This window comes from Sorex fumeus, unplaced genomic scaffold (assembly GCF_029834395.1).
Source record: "Sorex fumeus unplaced genomic scaffold, SorFum_2.1 ptg000030l, whole genome shotgun sequence".
Classification (NCBI taxonomy): Eukaryota; Metazoa; Chordata; class Mammalia; order Eulipotyphla; family Soricidae; genus Sorex; species Sorex fumeus.
Window position 1 is genome coordinate 15,036,503 of NW_026606087.1, and position 21,779 is coordinate 15,058,281.

At 40.6% G+C, this 21,779-nt stretch overlaps 1 protein-coding gene across 1 annotated transcript; it reads right to left on the bottom strand.

The window, feature by feature from the left end:
* Nucleotides 1–4,027: 4,027 nt before the first annotated feature.
* LOC130025472 (olfactory receptor 51L1) lies at nucleotides 4,028–4,975 on the bottom strand. Its single transcript, XM_056116408.1, has one exon. The coding sequence runs from the start codon at nucleotides 4,973–4,975 to the stop codon at nucleotides 4,028–4,030; it is 948 nt and encodes a 315-aa protein (XP_055972383.1).
* Between the last annotated feature and the right edge of the window lie 16,804 nt (nucleotides 4,976–21,779).

The window sequence follows — 21,779 nt, forward strand, 5'->3', positions numbered from 1 at the left end:
TGGACATGGCTATCGAAGAGATTTGAGTAGAAGTCATGGATAATCTTCTCCATTGCCGTTCTGGAGGATGTGATGGATCCATCAGGACGTCGGAGGGCAGTCATCTTGGTCTTATAGTTGGCGAAGGACAGGCGGGCGTTACGAATACTTTTCCCGGCTTCTGCCGCATCTACCAGTACTTCTGCTCTTCTCTCTTTGAGGTCTTCCTTGATCGCATCTCTGCACTGCTTTGCAAGCTCGGACGTTAGCTTGCGGTTGCCTGAGGCATGCGCCAAACCACGCTGGCGAATTAGCTCAAGAGTTTTCGAAGATAGGCGACTTTTTGTGGCTATCTCTCTCTTGGCGTTCCTCGCACATTCATGGAGGTGCTGAACCAGTCGATCGTATTCCTCGTCAATGTTGTCAACAATGGCATCTTCCCATGTTGCCGCAATAGTACCAAAGAGCTCCCAGTTGGTGGTCGTTCTGGGAGTTCCAAAGAACACAAAACAGCTAATCCCAAATATTGCATAGCTATGTTGATAGTTATTTTCATAGCTATGTTTCATAGCTAAACTCAGACCTGCACTATTACAATAGATAGTGAAGGGGAACAACTTAAGTGCCTAACATAGATGGATAAAATGAAGAAGTTTGGGCTTATATAAACAAAAAAGAACTACCATTCAGTTATGTGAAAATGTGAAATCTTGCTCTTTACTAACATGAATGGAATTCAAGGGTATCACGTTCAGTGAAATAATTTTCAGAGAAAAACAAATAGCGCATATATGATATATATAAGAAATCATATACCAATATATAGAAATAATATCACGTGATATATAAAGAATGGGCTGCAGCAATAACACAGCGGGTAGGGCATTTGCCTTGCATGCAGTCAACATGGCCGACCCGAGTTTGATTCCTCTACCCCTCTGGGAGGGCCCGGAATGCTATCGAGAGTATCTCGCCCACATGGCAAAGCCTGGCAAGCTACCTGTGATGTATTTGATATGCCAAACAGTAACAACAAAGTCTCACGATGAAGACGTTACTGGGCCCGCTCGAGAAAATTGATGAACAATGGGAGGACAATGACAGATATAAAGAACAAATGCTAATGGACAATGCTTAATGAGAACAAACCCTTAGATATTTTGATGACAGAACTGAGCTTATAAGAGTTGCCATATGGAGGCAAGAATTTAGGTCAGTAGTTTAGGAATATTGGCACATTGATGGTGAATGTGGTGCATAATACTGCACTTCCATGGGGTGTTGACACAATGTTGTAAACCAATCTAACCTCAATAAATTAAAATTTGTTGAAAATAAAATATTAAAAAGTCAAAACTTAAGACTTTAATATCATTTAATGAATATATAGTATGTCTATGATATAGAAAACAATATTGTAAGAGTGGATTATCAATTCAAATTCATTTGTAGTCAAAAGGTATAGAAATGGAATGCTATATGCAGTGTTTTACATATAAATCCAAATAACAAGCATATTTTAGACTATGTTAAATGAAAGTAGCCCCAAAGTTGCTGGGATGACAGAATCAAGACATGTATCATAAACCAACATAAAATTATTTTTATTGAAGATAGTATTTGATTAATAAAACTGGAGAAAATAGACCCAGTGGAACATGATAAAAACCATGATCAGATAAACACATAGATAATCTTATATGACAAAAATGACAGAGGTACAAGAGATAATTAGTTATATTCAGCAAATATTGGGCTGGAGTGATAGCACAGCTGTAGGGCGCTTGCCTTGCACGCAGCCAACATGGCCAACTCGAGTTCGATTCCTCCGCCCCTCTCGGATAGCCTGGCAAGCTACCGAGAGTATCTCACCCGCACGGCAGAGCCTGGCAAGCCACCCGTGATGTATTCGATATACCAGACACAGTAACAACAAAATCTCCAATCGAGACGTTATTGGGCCCGCTCGAGCAAATTGATGAACAACGGGAGGGCCTTTACCTTATCTTACCAGCAAATATTTGTACTGAACTAACATATAACATGAATGTGCTTTGCTTTTACCTAACCATTCCCAAATTCTATGTAGTTTGTATATCTAATGTAAAAATGTACAGTAACATCAGTTACTTTGCCAGTAATCTTTATACATCCCCTAGTTTTAAACATATCCCTTGTTTCATACTCAACAATAAAGAAGATACATAAAATATTAAATATTAAAAAGGTAAAGGCCCTCCCGTTGATCGTCGATTTGCTCGAGAGGGCCCAGTAACGTCTCCATTGGAGACTTTGTTGTTACTGTGTCTAGCATATCGAATACGTCACGGGGAGCTTGCCAGGCTCTGCCGTGTGGGCGAGATACTCTTGGTAGCTTGCCGGGCTCTCCGAGAGGGGCAGAGGAATCGAACTCGGGTCGGCCATGTTGGCTGCGTGTAAGGCAAACGCCCTACCGCTGTGCTATCGCTCCAGCCCATTAAATATTAAATAACATAATTGCTCGAGCGGGCCCAGTAACGTCTCCATTGGAGACTTTGTTGTTACTGTGTCTGGCATATCGAATACTCTCGGTAGCTTGCCAGGCTCTCGAGAGGGGTGGAGGAATCGAACTCGGGTCGGCCATGTTGGCCGCTTGTAAGGCGAACACCCTACCTGCTGTGCTAAATAATATTATTGTATAATATCCCCAGTACTAAATTGTATTCTTTAATACTCAGATCATGCATTCAATTCTCTAGATATCCATAATTTTGAAAACAAAATTGTTACATTATTTAATTCATGTTTCTCAATTTTTTCTTTCATGAATAAATCTGCAATTGTTTTTGTACTTACAACTATTTTATGAATACTAATGGGGAGTTTGTGGACACCAACCTCATAGTGATATTTTAGTGTAGCAGTCATTTCTCTTTACTTATAAACTTTGAAATGCAGGTAAAAAAGTGAATACATTTGAAATAATAAGGTACATCAAATCATCTATTATGTTATCCTAGTGAAGATAACAGCAATAAACTAAAATGAACAGTGGTACTTAGAAATACATGTATAACAAAAGTAGGAAATATTTTTAAATGAGTGATTATTTACAAAGTTCACAACTCATCCATAGATCGAGACAAGAAATTCTATTTTTAATGCTGAAAAAAGAATCTACAGATTTTTCACATACTTAAACACCCACTTTCTCTTAGGCACTCAGACTTTCTTGAATGTCTCCTTTGTGTGTCCTCAATGTTTGCTTGTTTACTAAATGCTTATGAATCAATAGTGGTGATAGAAGAAAAGACATATCCCTTCTGCTGAAGTATGATTATGACAGTACATAATCTGTAGTCATCAAAGCCAAAGTCCTGTCCAAAATTCAATACAAAGCTGCCCCCAAGCAATAAAATGTGATTCCATAGTAAGTTATATTTTGGCATGGAAAAACATGAGGAAACCTACTGAGAGAAAGAAAATTAGCTTTTGATTTCTGAATTTTAGATCATTATCATGCAAAATGTTGAGAAATGATAATAACAGGTCATAAAAAAATTTACTATCCTTAGTGTCATTAGAAAGAAATAGTTTAATTATATTTATTTCTTTTTGTTGGTGGTGGTGTTGTTTGTCCACCTCCGGCCATAATCATATTACATCTGGTTCTGTATTTAGGGATCACTTTTGGTGATTCACAGGGGACCATAAGTGGTGCCGGGGATCGAACTTGGGTCTTTGCATGAAAGACAAATACCCTACCCACTATACTATCTCTTTGGCCCTGCTACTTCTAATAAATTTTAATATATCTTCCAAAATTTGTTTACTTAGTCTCATAATGACCTTCAGGTTCAAAATGTCACACTTACTATTACAATTTAGTTCCTCCCCCCAAAAAAATTTCATAAGGGCCACTGACTAATACCACACATCTAGGAATTAGAATAATTTTACATTCAGCTTGAAAAATCAAGCCTCAAGTATTTTACTTCCCACGTACAAAAATAGCTAATTTTTCAGTTGGAAAGAGGTTCCAATGGAAAAACTGCAAAACAGAGATTACCTAAGATCTTCTTTCCAGTCCAAACGCTCGAAGAATCCCCTGACGAATCTGTTTTGTCCTGACACTGTAGACAATAGGATTAAGGACTGGAGGAAGAAGCAGGTAAATATCAGCCATTAAGATATGAACTATGGGGGATAGATGCTTCCCAAAACGATGAACCATTGACACTCCGATAACAGGCACAAAGAAAATGAGCACCACACTAATGTGTGATACACATGTGTTGAGTGCTTTTTGCTTCTCTTCAGGAGATGCAATGCCAAGCACAGCGTTCAGAATCAAGACATAAGAAAGAAGTATGAAGACAGAATCCACACCCAGTGTGACAATAACCACACACAGTCCATAAACACTGTTGACCCTAGCATCTGAACAAGATAATTTTAGAACATCCTGGTGCAAACAGAAGGCATGAGAGAGGGCATTCACATGACAGTAGTGATAGCGTCTCAGTAGCAAAGGAGTAGGCAGAACAACTCCCATACTTCTTAGCAGGCAAGCCAAGCCAATCTTGCATATGACACTGTTCGTAAGGATGGTGGTATAGTGAAGCGGGCGGCAGATAGCAACAAAGCGGTCAAAGGCCATGGCTAACAGTACTGATGACTCTAAAAATGTGAATGTGTGTATGAAGAAGAGCTGAGCATAGCAGGCGTTTGCCTGGATTTCCCGGGAATTAGTCCACAACACTGCAAGCATGGTAGGAAGTGTGGATAGGGACATGCCCAGGTCAGTTAGTGCCAAGATAGAAAGAAAATAATACATGGGCTGGTGGAGTGAGGACTCAATCCAAACAACAGAGAGAATGGTGACATTACCAATAAATGCTATCAAATATGCAAAACAAAATGGGATTGAGAGCCAAGAATGAATATGCTCCAATCCAGGAAATCCTTTTAGAATGAATAAAGGCTCCATAGAATCACTGTTATTCCAGACCATCATGGTAATCCTTGACAGTAAGAAATGTTTTGTGTCTTCCATGATTTCAGACCTTAAAGTTAATACTCATGACCAGAAGCATTGCGTTCGGGATACAATACAAACTGCTTCTAACCTCACAGAGGAAGGAAAAGGGTGCCTTTTAGGTTCTTCTGTAAGAACTTTTTCACTGGTTAAAAAAAAGAGAACTGGAGCAAAGTTTGGACCCCAAGCATCTGTTTGTCTCTGGAAAAATCTTCTGTGTATTTGTATACAGGACACTCAAAAAATTAAGCTGCAAAATATTAGAGAAAGAAAACTTTATTATGCATTATAAGAAAGAAAACAGAGGAAAGTTAAAATAAATGGTAATGAACCTATTAACTCAAACATTTCTTAAATCTTATGAGGCTTAAGTTACTAATAGTGAATAATACACTACTTAATTTTTAATTTCTTTCTCTTAAAATAATACCTATTATCACATTTTTAAATATTCAACTCAAACATTCATTGTTTAGCAATTTTATGACTTATTAGTATCTACTTTTAAGAACCAGTATCAAACTTCGAATCAAGTACTTATTAGAAATAAGTTATTTTCTCATTTTAGAGCATAAAATTATATCTTGCTTTTCTCTGAGAAGTGTTCATGTTCTTGTTTGGGAATGCTTTCTTTGTTTTCTCAGTTGACAGTATTGGGCATAATAACTAAAAACTGTGGGATCCTTCGTTTAGCCCTCTAAACTCACTTACAGTCCTGGAAAATTTTTTTGCTTACCTTAGCCTTTTGTTTCTAGGGCTCATCAAGTTCAAATAATCTCACTTCAAAGTCTCAGGGCCTCTCTCTAGTCCCTACTTGTGGAATTTAAGCCTCTGAATTCTTCAAGGTCCAACACAATAAAGATCTTTCTAAATGTAGCCCTAGACATTTATCATGGGTGTTATTGGTTGAGAACTGACCTTCTATTGTTTCTGCTTTACTTTGTATACATTTTCTTGCTCTTTAAAACTGCTTTCTTATTTTTTTAAATTGAATCACCATGAAATACAAGTTACAAAGTTGTAGTTCATGATTGGATTTCATTCATACAATATTTCATCAGCAGTCCCATCATCAATATACATTTGCCACCACCAATGTCACCAATTTCCCTCCTGCCCCCACCTCCCCCATCCTAACTCTATTGGAGTCAACCACCCTCCCTCCTATCTCTCTCTCTTTCTCTCTTTCCATTTGGGCACTATGGTTCGCAAAACAGGTAGTGAGAAGTTAACATGTTTGTCCATTTTACCCACTTTCAGCACTCAGTTCTTGTCAAGGGTGGTCATTTCCAACTATCTTTGTCATAGTGGTCTCTTCTCCTTCCTAGCTTCCCTCCCCTACCACCACTTGTGGGAAGCTTCCAACCATGGACCATTCCATTTTCATCTCCATTATATAATGTAAATTATGAAAGTTCTCAGTCTGAACAAACTATAAATTCAAAGATGACTTTCAGTTAGAATCTTACATTACAAACAAAACCACATACCATCCACTCTAACAACAAAATTATCTCCTCCCTCCCCCAAATCTTGATATCTTAGATTCTGTAAGAAACTTTTCTGCTATTCATCTCTATTTTCTGGGGTCTAAAGTGGAAAGTTAACTGACTTTAGATAAAGAAGTCATCTACTTGCCATGATGTTGTCTACCAAACAAATTTCATGCTCAAAACATTTATTTTTTCTTTACCATAAAGAAATAGTTTTTCTCTCTGGTGTTCAAAAATCTGGTAAAGTTCCTAGCTTACTTTCTTTCTTCTTTTTCACTCAGAAACTTCTGATCTATTTCTCATTATAATGTTCTGCTTATCAAAAACACTAAATATTAACATTAGACTATGTGTTCACATGTAATTTATATTGTGATAATAAAATACTTAATTTTATCCTTTTTTGGAATTATTCTATTCTAAAGAATTTTAATTTTGATTATTCTATTTTAATTCTTCTAACCACATTCAGAAACTTCTGTTCTAATTACCATTCTAAAGTTCAGTTCATCAAAAACACTCTAGATATTAACATTAAATTAGGGGTCCACACAAAATTTATATATGATCACAATAAAAATATTTTATCCATTTTCAGGAAAATATTATATTCTAAATAGTTCCTTTAATTCTTCTAACCTCGATATAATCACATTTCTCTTGGTTAACAAAAAACTCACAAGGACGTAGAGTGATCTCTAGTTTCCATAAATGTCTTTCTCCTAATTCCGGGCCCTCTAAATGAACATTACAATGTTTAGAAAATAGCTATAAACTGTTCATAGATTTAAAGTCTGAAAAGGCAGTAATGCACCTGTTTATATTCTCTCTTATTGATCTGTATGTCATGGCTTTTTTTTCACTTTTTTTTTCTGGGAAACTTTACTGTTATCCTTAATTTGTTCTTTTATTTTGGACTCTATTCCTATGCTTTATTAAGGTTCCTTGTATATTTTGAGATGTTTGGTCATAGTAAGTAAACAATTAAGAGATTCTGGGACATCTGATAGTACAATTTCAAAGGACAGAAGCACGATCCAGAAACTCATATACTTTATGTAAAAATGGAAGAAATACTAAAGATTAAGAAGAACATTTATGAAAGAGAGTTACTATAGTGGATCAGGCACTTATCGGGCATGTAGCTGACCCAGGTTAGATCCCTGGCACCACATATGGTTTTCCAATTCCTAATAGGAACTATCCCTGAGCACAGAGCCAGGAGTAAGCTGTACCTGAGTACAGCTGAGTATGGCCCCCAAACCCAAAACAAACAGAAAATAGATTATTCATTTGTCTCTTGTCTGTATCACTTGCCATTCGCACACACTTTATTATACTGAGCAGTCTATAATAAAGCTAATGAGTAAATTTAATGAAAAAGAATGGAATCAGAATAACAATATATCATAAATTCTCAAAACTGCTGACAAAACAAACGATCCCATTGTCTCTGCAAAAACATACATTGTGCTTCCAGTGATTTAACTCTTAGAATTTGTGTCTTAACACAAACTGTGCTGAAGCATATTTATTTTAATATTAAAAATTAGCACACCTAAAATTTATACATAAGCCAAACACATCAATTTAAAAGCTTAATTATTCAACCAATAGCCTATTTCTCACATGAAGTTTTATTTTGTTTTTGACTAAACTCTTCTCCATTGTAAAAACTTATATCATCTTTATGAGTTTTTCTATTGTCATTTAAATTGCCATATATATGTATGTATATATATATATTTATTCATCCTGCTCTAATGTCCTTTTTTGTTTATACCTCACCTGAGTAGATTTCCCGTCTCTCCTTGAAACTCAAATTTAGACTGATTCAGTGTAGATGCTACAATTTTGATTCTTTAAGCACCTCAAAACCTTTACCTCCATGTCTAGTAAGAAGTAAATATTTCTTCCATCTATATAAATGATCTTGGTTCTCCTGGGATTGAAAATTAGGACCTAATCTCAGGTCTTCTGGATCCTTAGAGATTAAATTAATGTAGTTAATCTTTAATCATAGTTATGTCAAGAATATCTGATTATAAGTCACAGAATTGTAGAAATATGAGTCTACATTTGACACTGCCAATTCTTTGTATTAAATGTAGCATGTTATAATAACAACTTCATTATAAGAACTCTAACAGGAAAATTGTATTTCAGTATTTTAAGTGTATACTAAGCAAATTAATGCAGAAGTAGACCTTCTGTTATAAGATGTTTACTACTTCTTACCAAACTACATTATCAATGAATATATTGACCAGTATCTTTGTTTATTGATTTGTTCATTTCATACTGTTCATTGAATACTATTAAACTGCCAATATGGGATTCAACTTTATATTCAAACTCTCTAAGGCAAAATTCATTTTCTGGTCTATCATGACATCTATAGTTCTTGGAAATAATATGGTTTCTTAATACATTATTTTCTTAGTTTATTTCTTGGATATATAGCTCTTTGCATTTATGATGAATTTTAGGAGATTTATTTATTTCCTCTAAGATATATTGTACCCTTTTTTTAGAAATATTCAATACATGAATTAATCTTGGGCTGGAGCGATAGCACAGCGGTAGGGCGTTCGCCTTACAAGTGGCCAACATGGCCGACCCGAGTTCGATTCCTCCGCCCCTCTCAGAGAGCCCGGCAAGCTACCGAGAGTATTCAATATGCCAGACACAGTAACAACAAAGTCTCCAATGGAGATGTTACTGGGCCTGCTCGAGCAAATCGATGATCAACGGGAGGGCCTTTTTTTTTTAATCTTGAAAGAGCTGGATCTGAGTCTTCTTGTCTCAATATTGGTTTATATTTTTCTGTTAAAATATATTATATATCTTACATTTAAAAAGTTAGGTTCTTAAATGTATTTTATCTAGTTTACATTAATGTGAAATATATGATTTTTTCTAAATCTTTGATAATATTATATAAAATAAGGTTGCTCCATTTGCTGAAAAAAAAAAAACCCTCAAATAGCACTTCTGTCACTGTAATCTTTAGACCTTATTTTTTTCTTCTTAAATTTTTATTAGTGAAACACCATGAGGTACAGTTGTAGACTTACAAATTTTTGTGCTTGGGTTTCAGTAATACAATGATCGAATACCCATCCCTCCACCAGTGCCCATTCTCGACCACCATCAGTCCCAGTATCCCTCCCTCCCCCCATCCCCTCATCCCACCCTACCTCTATGGCAGGGCATTCCCTTTTGTTATCTTTCTCATCTTTGAGTGTTGTGGTTTGCAAAAGAGACATTGAGTGGCAATCTTGTTCAGTCTATAGTCTACTCTCATCACGCATTTCCCATCCTGAGAGTAACCTCCCAATACCCTTTATTTGTTGCTCCCTTCTCTATCTGAGCTGCCTTTACTCCTAGCATGTGCGGCTGTCCTCAAAGCCATGGAGTAATCCTCCTGGTACTTATCTTGGCTACTCTAGGGTGTTAGTCTCCTATTTTGTTACTCTATGTCCCCCAGATAAATGCAATCTTTCTATGTCTGTCCCTTTCTTTCTGACTCATTTCGCTTAGCATGATACTTTCCATGTAGTACCACTTGTATATGAATTTCATGACTTCATCATTTCTACCAGCTGCATATTACTCTATTGTGTAGATGTACCAAAGTTTCTTTAACCAGTCATCTGTTCTCGGGCATTCAGGTTTTTTCCAGATTCTAGCTACTGTAAAGAGTGCTGCAATGAACAAACAAGTGCAGATGTCACTTCGACTATACTTTTTTTTGCCTCTCTGGGATATATTCCCAGGAGTGGTATTGCTGGGTCAAATGGGAGCTCAATTTCTAATTTTCTGTTTTCCAAAAGGGCTGAACCAGTAGGCATTCCCACCAGCAGTGAAGGAGTGTCCCTTTCTTGCCACATCCATGCCAACACCGGTTGCTTTTGTTCTTTTGGATGTGGCCCAGTCTCTGTGGTGTGAAATGATATCTCATTGTTGTTTTGATCTGCATCTCCCTGATGATTAATGATGTAGAGCATTTTCTCACGTGCCTTTTAGCCATTCAGATTTCTTCTTTGAGAAAGTTTCTGTTCATTTCATCGCCCCATTTTTTGATGGGGTTGGATGTTTTCTTCTTGTGGAGTTCAACCAGTATTTTGTATATCCTTGATATCAACCCCTTGTCAGAAGTTTATCCGGAGAATATCCTTTCCCATTCTGTAGACTGTGGGCTCAGATCTGTCCCTAACACCCAGTACAAAAGTAATATCAAAATGGATTAAAGATCTCAACATCAGACTGGAATCCATAAGGTATATTGAAGACAAAGTTGGCAAAACCCTCTATGACATTGAAGCTAATGATATCTTCAAAGATGTCACGCCACTGGCCAAGCAAGTGAAAACAGAGATAGACAAATAGGACTTCTTAAACTAAGAAGCTTCTGCACCTCCAAAGAAACAGTGACCAAAATACAAAGACAGTCTAGATCTTATTTTGAACCAAACACAACTCCCTAAAATTACTAGTCTTCTATAGCTCTTATTTGCAATTGTACATTTTAATTTTATTTATTGATCAACTATACTGATTCAGAACTTTGTTGCAATTTTATTTTATTTTGAACTTAATTTAATTTTGTTTTGGATGTCATATCCAAATATGCCCGTGGGCTATTCCTTGCTCTGCTCAGAAGTGACCCCTGGCTGTGCAATGGGGCCATACAGGATGCCCTGCATAGAATAGAAATTGCCTGCCTTAATTTGTTCTATCTCTCTGACCTTTTTGCCATTTTAGGGAGAAGTGATAAAAGCTTTCTTGTACTTCTGAAGATCTCACAGATGATGTTCTTCACATTTTGTATTTAAAAAAACCTATTAGCATTATTTGTAGCAATCTTTTTCATAGGATATGGTTATAGTTACTTTCTAATTTTTGATACACTTCAAATTATGTCACTTGATCACTTGATATCCTGTTACTCATCAATTTGCTCAAGCAGGCATCAGTAACGTCTCCATGTCTCCATTCATCCCTCTTGCGTGCTAGCATAGCCCAATGGCATCTGCTCATTCTAGGAACATGAAGAACCTCAAACCGATCCTTCAGGGTCTTGATGAAGAAGTATGACCATCTCGTAGGTGGGCGGCCATGCGATCTATTGACGTCCCATGGAATCCAGTCGGTAATGGCTGTAGTTGAGCGGTCATCTCTAAATCTCATTACGTGTCCAGCCCACCTGATTTTCGATGCCTTGGCAAACAAAACAGCATCCCTGATTCTTGAGCGTTGAATGAGTTTGGAACTCCAGATTCTTTCTCTCATTTGAGTGAAGCATGATACTCCAAGCACAACCATTTTGATTCCTCTTTGAGAGAACCAAATAGCGTTCTCATCCTGTTTTCATAGGGCCCAGGTTTCTGAGGCGTATGTTAATTCAGGAAGAACAGTGGAATCGAAGAGATGTGCTCGGAGCTGGAGTTTCTTCATCCTCTCAGCTATTTCTTCGATGCTCTTGAAGGCATTGCAAGCCACTCTCTTCCTCCTGTGCAACTCAGGTGCCAGGTCATTCATCATGTTGACTTCTCGACCTAGGTACACATAACTGTTGCATTTGGAGATGGTCGTTCCATTGAGTGTGAATAGAACGTCAGGAACAAGACTGTTTCTCATGAACATTGTCTTTGTGAGATTCAGATGTAATCCAACCTTTCCACACTTACGGTCAAAGTCGGTCAGCATTTGTGCCGCTTGGCTGATGTTTGGTGTTATTAGAATGATGTCATCAGCAAAGCAGAGGTGGTATAGTTGCTGACCATCTATCTTCACTCCCATTCTTTCCCATTCCAGTCGTCACATGACGTTCTCGAGGGTGGCACTGAAAAGTTTCAGTAAAACAGTATCACCCTGCCGAACCCCTCTCTTGACATTGATGATCAGTACTTTATAGAATGGTGAGATCCTGGTAGTGAATCCGTAATATAGCTAATGGAGGATCCTGATGTATTTAGTTTGAATGCCCTGATTGGCTAGGTTACACCCTGATTACACCTACCAACTGCCGCGTAACCCCATCAACGACCAGGATCCAGAAACTATAACACCAAACTCCAGGAAGCGGGCAGCCACAGACTTCTTATTCTCTAATTCTAACTCTCATTGAACCTGGCAAGGTACTGAGAGTATCATACCTCACATATGCCTGAATAGGAACACCTGTAAAGTTTATTTGTGTTTTCAGACTACCGAGAATATCCCACTCACACGGGAGAGCCTGGCAAGCTATTCATGGTGTATTCAATATGCCAAATCTAGTAAATACAATGGATCTCATTCCCCTGACCCTGAATACGGCAGCGTTGAGAAGGATGTAGAAGAAGAGGTTGATAAAATCTCAAGGACAAACTAGGCTGCCAAAATAAAGAAAGACAAAAACGAGTGTCTGTACTTTCAACGCTGTCAACTGATGCATCCATCAAGGACCTGATAGTACCTGATGGTACCTGATGGCTTATACCAGGTACAAGTGCGAAAGATCAAGTACGACATCATTGGTCTGACCGAGACAAGAAGGCATTAATCACATCACGCCGTTTTCGAAACTGGAGAAGAACTGTTCCTTGGAACATGCGACAAAAGAGGCATCAGTGGTGTCGGTGTCCTTGTCAACACGAACTTAGCCATGAGTATTGATTCATTAGAATGCCTAACAACCCAAATCAGACAATTACACTTGAATAAAATGATGTGAATTTCATAAAATCACCTAATTCCAATTAATATTTATGGTTTCAATGACATATAATTACCCTGTAGTATCAATGATTAACTAAATTAATTTATTTTTTGTTTGTTTTGATTTGTGTCACACCCAGTGGTGCTCAGAACTTACTCCTGACTCTGTGCTCAGGTATCACTTTGGGGGACCATACGTGGTTACAGGGGATGGAAACCGGGTAGGAGCCTGGTATGAAACCCGGGTATGGAACCTGGAGGCGACATGAAAGACAAGTGCTCTACCTGTACTTCTCTTTGACCCCTATTCATTGCTTTTTCTATTTTTGGAATAAACTTATGTCAAATGTGCCTCATTATATTCTCTTATTATTAAATTTAAGTTGGTAATATTTGTGGAGGTTAAGTTAAAAATGTGTTCACCAATTAGAATATAATAAAAATTTTATCATTTATATTTGTTATATTTTGCTGTGTCATCTTGATATTATTGTGATGATGTACTAGACTGTGCTCAGGATCCAAATGGGCCATTCATCAAGATTCTCAAGAGCCAGGTAGTGCCAGGGATTTTAACCCAGGGCCGACAGATGCAACCATGATGGGCTCTAGCACTGGAACCACATCCCAACCCTAGCAATATATTTTAGAGTTTAAAATTTCAAGTTTTCTACTGTCAGTTTCCAAAACTAAACTATTTGTAGTGATATATATATAAACTACTTGTAATGATATAACATGTATGAATTTATAATACTGCTTGAACTTTTATTGATTACTTTGTCTGTGAATGTGGATTTTGAATATATATGTCAATATTTATGGGCTAAAAACTACTGATTTATTTTGGTCATTTTCCAGTGTCTTCAAGGATGTCAAGATTGTACCTTTTTTTTTCCCCTTTATTGTATTTTATTTTTTTTAAAGTTGTAGATTTACAATTTTTTGTGCTTTGCTTTCAATTATACAATGATCAGATACCCATCCCTCCACCAGTGCCCATTTTCCACCACCATGGATAATATCCCTCCCACCCCCATCCCCCCATCCCCCTGTCTCTGTGGCAGGGCAATCCCCTGTGTTCTCTCTCTCCTTTTGGGTGTTGTGGTCTGCAAAAGAGGCATTGAGTGGCAAACATGTTCAGTCCATAGTCTACTTTCGACATGCATCTCCCCTCCTGGGAGGATCCTCCAAACATCCTTTATTTGGTGCTCCCTTCTCTATCTGAACTGCCCTTTCCTCTAGGATACCCGGCTGGCCTCTAAGTTATGGAGTAATCCTCCTGGTGCTGATCTCAGCTATTCTTGGGTATTAATCTCTTACTTTGTTACTTTATATCCCCCAGATGAATGCAATCTTTCTATGTCTATCCCTCTCTTTCTGACTCATTTCGCTTAGCATGATACTTTCCATATTGTACCACTTGTATGTAAATTTCATGACTTCATCTTTTCTAAGAGCTACATAGTACTCCATTGTGTAGATGTACCAAAGTTTCTTTAACCAGTCATCTGTTCTTGGGCACTCAGGTTTCTTCCAGTTTCTGGCTATTGTAAAGAGTGCTGCAATGAACAAACAAGTGCAGATGTCACTTCGACTATACATTTTTGCCTCTCTGGGATATATTCCCAGGAGTGGTATTGCTGGGTCAAATGGGAGCTCAATTTCTAATTTTTTGAGAATCGTCCATACTGTTTTCCAGAAGGGCTGAACCAGTGGACATTCCCGCCAACAGTGAAGGAGTGTCCCTTTCTCGCCACATCCACGCCAGCATCGGTTGCTTTTGTTCTTTTGAATGTGGGCTAGTCTCTGAGGTGTGAGATGGTATCTCATTGTGGTTTTGATCTGCATCTCCCTGATGATTAATGATGTAGAGCATTTTCTCATGTGCTTTTTTGCCATTCGGATTTCTTCTTTGAGAAAGTTTCTGTTCATTTCATTGCCCCATTTTTGGATGGGGTTGGATGTTTTCTTCTTGTGGAGTTTAACCAGTATTTTGTATATCCTGGATATCAACCCCTTGTCAGATGTGTATTCGGCGAATATCCTTTCCCATTCTGTAGACTGTCTTTGTATTTTGGTCACTGTTTCTTTGGAGGTGCAGAAGCTTCTTAGTTTAAGATAGTCCCATTTATCTATCTCTATTTTCACTTGCTCGGCCAGTGGCGTGGCATCTTTGAAGATACCATTAGCCTCAATGTCATGGAGGGTTTTGCCAACTTTATCTTCAATGTACCTTACGGTTTCTGGTCTGATGTTGATGTCTTTAATCCATTTTGATCTTACTTTTGTACATGGTGTTAGGCAGAGTTCTGAGCCTATTTTTTTGCATGTAGCCATCCAGTGATGCCAACACAATTTATTAAAGAGGCTTTCCTTACTCCACTTCACATTACTTGCACCTTTATCAAAGATTAGATGAGCATATGATTGAGGAGAGATGTCAGTGTATTCAACCCTGTTCCATTGGTCTGCAGTTCTGCCTTTGTTCCAGTACCATGCTGTTTTAATTATTACTGCTTTGTAGTACAGTTTGAAGTTCGGGAGGTTGATTCCTCCCATTTTCTTTTTCCCAAGAATTGCTTTAGCTATTCGTGGGGGTTTATTGTTCCATATAAATTTCAGGAGTGTTTGCTCCATTTCTTTGAAGAATGTCATGGGTATCCTTATAGGGATTGCATTGAATTTATACAATGCTTTTGGTAGTGTTGCCATTTTGACAATGTTAAGTCTCCCGACCCATGAGCAGGGGATATCTTTCCATTTCCTCATGTCCTCTTTTATTTCCTGAAGTAGCGTTTTGTAGTTTTCTTTGTACAGGTCCTTTACTTCCTTAGTTAAGCTGATTCCTAGGTACTTGATTTTCTGGGGCACAATTGTGAACGGGATTGTTTTTTTCATGTTGCTTTCTTCTCTCTCACTGTTTGCGTATAGGAAAGCCATGGACTTTTGGGTATTGATTTTATAACCTGCAACTTTACTATACGAGTCTATTGTTTCTAGGAGTTTTTTGGTGGAAGTTATTGGGTTCTCTAAGTAGAGTATCACATCATCTGCGAATAGTGAGAGCTTGATTTCTTCCTTTCCTACCTGAATGCCCTTAATATCTTTTTCCTGCCTAATCGCTATTGCAAGTACTTCCAGTACTATATTGAACAGCAGTGGAGAGAGTGGGCATCCCTGTCTCGTCCCTGATCTTAGAGGGAAGGCTCTCAGTTTTTCCCCATTGAGGATGATGCTTGCTGTAGGCTTGTGGTAGATGGCTTTAACTATGTTGAGGAAGGTCCCCTCTATACCCATTTTGGCTAGGGTTTTCATCATAAAGGGATGCTGGATCTTATCAAATGCTTTCTCTGCATCTATTGATATGATCATATGCTTTTTATCTTTTCTTTTGTTGATATGGTGGATTATGTTGATTGATTTCCGAATGTTAAACCATCCTTGCATCCCTGGGATGAATCCTACTTGGTCATGGTGTATGATCTTTTTGATGAGTAGTTGGATTCTATTTGCTAGTAGTTTGTTGAGGATCTTTGCATCTGTGTTCATCAGGGATATCGGCCTGTAATTCTCTTTCTTTGTGATATCTCTGTCTGCTTTTGGTATCAGTGTGATATTTGCTTCGTAGAAACTGTTCGGAAGTGTTTTTGATATTTCAATTTCGTGGAAAAGCTTAAAGAGCATCGGGAGTAAGTCCTCTTTAAAGATTTGGAAGAATTCACTAGTGAATCCATCCGGGCCAGGACTTTTGTGCTTGGGGAGACTTTTTATTACCATTTCAATTTCCTTGATGGTGTTATGTCTGTTCAGGTATTCCAGGTCTTCTTGGTTCAGCCTTGGGAGTCTGTAGGAGTCTAGGAATTTATCCATTTCCTCGAGGTTTTGATGTTCCGTGGCATAAAGCTTTTCAAAGTACTCCCTGAGGATCCTCTGAATTTCTGTGGTTTCTGTTGTAATGACCCCCTTTTCATTTCTGATTCGGTTTATTAGGGTTTTCTCTCTCCCTTTCTTTGTGAGTTTTGCTAGAGGCTTATCGATCTTGTTAATTTTCTCGAAGAACCAGCTTTTGGTTTCATTGATCTTTCGGATTGTTTTTTGGGTTTCCATCTCGTTAATCTCTGCTCTGAGTTTTATTATTTCCTTTCTCCTGTTCGGGTTGTGCTCCTTTTTTTGGTCCTTCTCCAAGCTCTTAAGCTGTGAGGTTAGGTTACTTATGAAGATTATACCTTTGACCATTAATAATGTTGGTGTCATATGCATCCACCGACAAATTAGTGAGGTAACACTGGATACAAAAGTAAAACAAGCACATCTCCTCAATTCTCTGAGGGGTTGATTTTCATAGGAAAATAAGGAAAAAGAAAACATGAACTATATATGTAATTGTGAATAATAAGAAGCATAACTGGGAACAAAGAGAAACTGAAGCAATTTCAAGAATATAAAAATTTAGATTTACAATTGAATTAAAGTAATATGAAGTTTAAGATTATTTTAAAATGTGAGTAGAGAGGAATAATGTAACATTAGTGTGAAGAAAATTTTAAGAAAAGTGGTTTTGCAGCATGCCCATGAATCTGGATACATCTGTTAGTATTTCTGCATTGACTCTCTCAGTGCAGGAGAGTAACGTCAGAGAGGTGGAAGTTGTGCTAATGACCTTGTTCCAGGCATTAATCATGCTATTACTTCCCTAGTTTCTACACATTTCAAATCTTATCAACGAACATTAAAACATCTTACTTAAGAATGCTTAGTAGGACTTATAGATAAATCAGGGTTCAACGACACATGCCTTCCGCATTCAAGGACTCAGGTTTTATCCGTGACACTACATTGTCCACAAAGCACCACCATATATAGTCCTGGTAGAGTTCCCGTAGAGTCTTTCCTGACCAATGAACTTTATAGCTTAGTTGACAGAGCCACTGGGAGTAGCAGGTGGAAAATACTTGGAGAATCCCTCCCACCCCACACAAAAAATAATGTTTTGGTTTAAAGTAAATAAACAACATAAGAGGGGAACAAAGTCCAAAGGAAACAAATCTAGACTCTGACAAAACTGAGGTTACCTCATGGGATCAGTTAATGATGATATGGATGGATTCATGGATTTATTGTGGTGGAGGGTTACGGGCATTTTGTCAGGGAGTGTGGCATGGTAATATTGTACCTCTAAAATATGGTAAACGGTAAAGGTAAAATATGCAAACAGTTTAATCTTCTAGAAACTGTTTTTTCTCAATAAATTAATAACTTAAACAGTGTTTTATATTTCAGAGAACGCGAGCGAGCGCAGCGGCGAGCCAAAGGCGGCGGGGGCGGAACAGCAACGGGAAGAGCGGGAAGAGCGGACTACAGGCCCCAGCAGGCCGGTCTTAGCGAGAGCACCGGCCAGAGCTGAGGCGACGGACGAGACCTCCGAGCCCGGGTGAGCCATGGGACGGGGACGCCGGCAGCACCACGGCAGCGGAAGCAGAGGAGAGGGTGCCAGCGAGGGGCCCCCCATGAGAAGCAAGCAGCGCCTGCGACCCCCGACCGCCACATGGGGCGGGGCTGGAGAAGGGGAGGCGGCAGCAGGAGCTGGGCGAGTTGATTGAGCCCCAGGGTGAGAGAACACTCCATGGGCCAGGCTCCCCAAAAGATGGGGCCCCAGAGTCCAGCGGCGGCTGCCACGCCAGCAGCTCACCGCTGGAATCTCACCACCCGAGGCCTCCGGCTCTGAGCACAAGGGCTGTCCCACGGCAGCCGAGGACGGCAACGACGCCGACCACCACACCACCCAACGAGCTTCACCCACCACGACCGCCGCCAGCGGGGACAGGTCAGACCCCCCCCCCCCATGAAAGGCCCCCCTCTTACTCATAGAGTCCAGGAACGTCGTGCCCGCCACCCCATACCGACGGAAAGCAAGCCACCCTTCACCCTCCCCCCTCACCGCATGTACCTCAGACCCCCCCTCCTCCCTGGGCTAAATGTGGCCCAGTGTGTATGGGGGGAAGGGGGGATGGTCAGCTGCTGCAGAGGCACGGCTAGACTGGTGGGCAGGCACCATCTGTATCAGGCAAGAGCGGCCACAGCCGACAACGGGGGCCTAAGCACAGCCCGGCACTGCATGGGCACACAGCTCCCCTGGGGAGGGGTCCGAGGGGCCAGGGCACGCGGCACTCGCGTCAGGCAGGCTCTGAGAGGGAACACAAGAGAGGGAGACGCCTATCCGGACAACCAGGCTGCCGGGAACCTACACACCAGAATCCCAGACAAGGGAGATCCCGCATCCACCCCAGGACTCGGGTTGGCCAATCCAAAGGCCAACCGGCCACACCCTCTGCCTCGGAAGCCACACCTCCGTGCGTAACCGCGGCGCCCTGACCCAGGGGGCCCAGAGGGTCCACGCCAAGCCCTGCCACACTTCCCCAGCCCCACTGGGGAAGGGGAAATTTCGACGGTGCCCAGAGCCTGCGTGGGCAGAACACAAGCCTCTCTTCCTCTTCCATTAGCCCTTTGGAGACCTGCTGGAGGGTCCCAGAACACAGAAGGCAACGTCTGTCAGTTGTGGGACCACCGACGTGTGGACTGTGTGGGAGAGCCTCACTTGGCCTGGCGCAGTTTGTGATGCCCCCACAGTACACACCCCAAGACCAAGGTCCACAGCACCACAGCTGGCTGCAGCACGCACACAGGGAGGACAGGAGTGACAGAGTGTCCTCTCCCCCCACAGGAAGCACAGGTCCCGCAGAGCAGGGCGGTTACAAGGGCATGGTGGGCCCAGAACTGTGCCTAACCGGTGCATCCCTCCACTGCACACATGGGGCCAATCCATGTCTGGGGGCATGGCACGCGGACCCTGCCTGGCTGTCTTCACTGGGGGCCCCTCAGAGACCTACGGTTGAATTTTCCTCCTCACTGAGTAGAGCCCCAACAGCCCAAGACCTCTAGAACCCAGCAACAGCCATGCTCGGAGGAGCCTCACCCATGAAGGAATTGGCATAGGAACCCAGGTGTGCAGGACCTGGGACTGAGATCTCCAAGCCTACTCAGATCAGGACTGGGCCTCCTCCACTCAGATCCTTCATTGTCCAGTAGCTGTTACACTCATAACGGTCATGATCTAGAGACTATAAAACAAAGCTCTCACAGAACCTGGCAAGCTACCTAAAGTATCCTGGCCTCAGGGCAAGCTCCCCTTGGTGTAGTAGATATGCCAAAAATAGTAACAGTAATGGGTCTCATTCCCCTGACCCTGAAAGAGCACTGGGAAGGACAAGTAAAGAGAGGCTGCTAAAATCTCTGGGCTAGGACGAGTGGAGCCGTTACTGATGCCTGCTCTAGCAAATTGAAGAACAACAGGATGACAGTGATACAGAATTTCAGAGAACATTATTTAGTTTGTGGTGATTACCAATGGAATGTATATTTTAGAAAAAACAGACCTTTTCTTTTCAGACTGAGTGTGCATTTGTGGTGTTTGTTTTTTGTGGTTAAATTAATTTTTAAAATTGAGATAATGAGCTAGAGCAATATCACAGCAATAGGACATTTGCCTTGAACCCGGCCAACCCGGGTTTGATTCCCAGCATCCCATATGGTCCCCTGAGCACCTGTGCATTGCCAGGTATGACCCAAAAAAGCCAAAAAATAATTGAGATAACATTAGTTTATACAATTATTTGTGTTTTAAGGGTATAATCTCATATCTTATCAAAGTAAATGTTCTAATAGACCAGAACACCAATATCACCCTGTCCACCAGACTCTTCCCTGTTGAATCCAACTTCTTCCTTTAATTTTGGTAACTACCCCTCTACAATTTGAGTTCCCAAATTGATTTTTTTGGTTAACACTTAAATCTGGAGGGATTTCTGCCAAAACCTTCTGGATTCCGAGATTTGCTCCTGAGTCTCTGGGATCATAGCCGTTAAGCAGCTTGATCAGGAGGCAGAGAGGCCGTTCATGGTCGATGACTTGTGGTCTCGCTGGGGTGGGGAGGAAAGGACTGGCTCCACCCCCATCCCGTGAGCCCAAACATGTCTCATCACTGCGGGCCCAAACCTGACTCCAGTGGCCTCTGAGGGATCGCGGCCACCAAGCCACCAAGGGGGAGCAGGCGAAGAGACAGCACCCTTTCCCCCCTGGGGTGGCCCAGCACCGGTAACCTACTGCCGGACGCATTTCTGCCAAAAGCCGCTGGATTTCGAGATTTGTTTCTGAATCTCTTAGATCATGGCTGTTAAGCAGCTTGATCAGGAGGCAGAGAGGCCGTTCGTGGGCGATGACTTGTGGTCTCGCTAAGGTGGGGAGGAAAGGACCAGCTCCACTCCCATCCCGTGAGGCCCTGCGTGTCTCATCACTGTGGGCCCAAACCTGACTCTCCAGTGGCCTCTGGAGTATCACAGCCACTGGGCTGCCAGGGGGAAAAGGCGAAGGCACAAAATCTATTCCCCCCTGGGTTGGCCCAGCACCAGTAACCTACTGCAGGGACTAGACACATTTCTGCCAAAGGCCGCTGGGTTTCGAGATTTGTTTCTGAGTCTCTGGGATCATGGCCATTAAGCAGTTCAATCAGGAACCAGAGAGGCCAA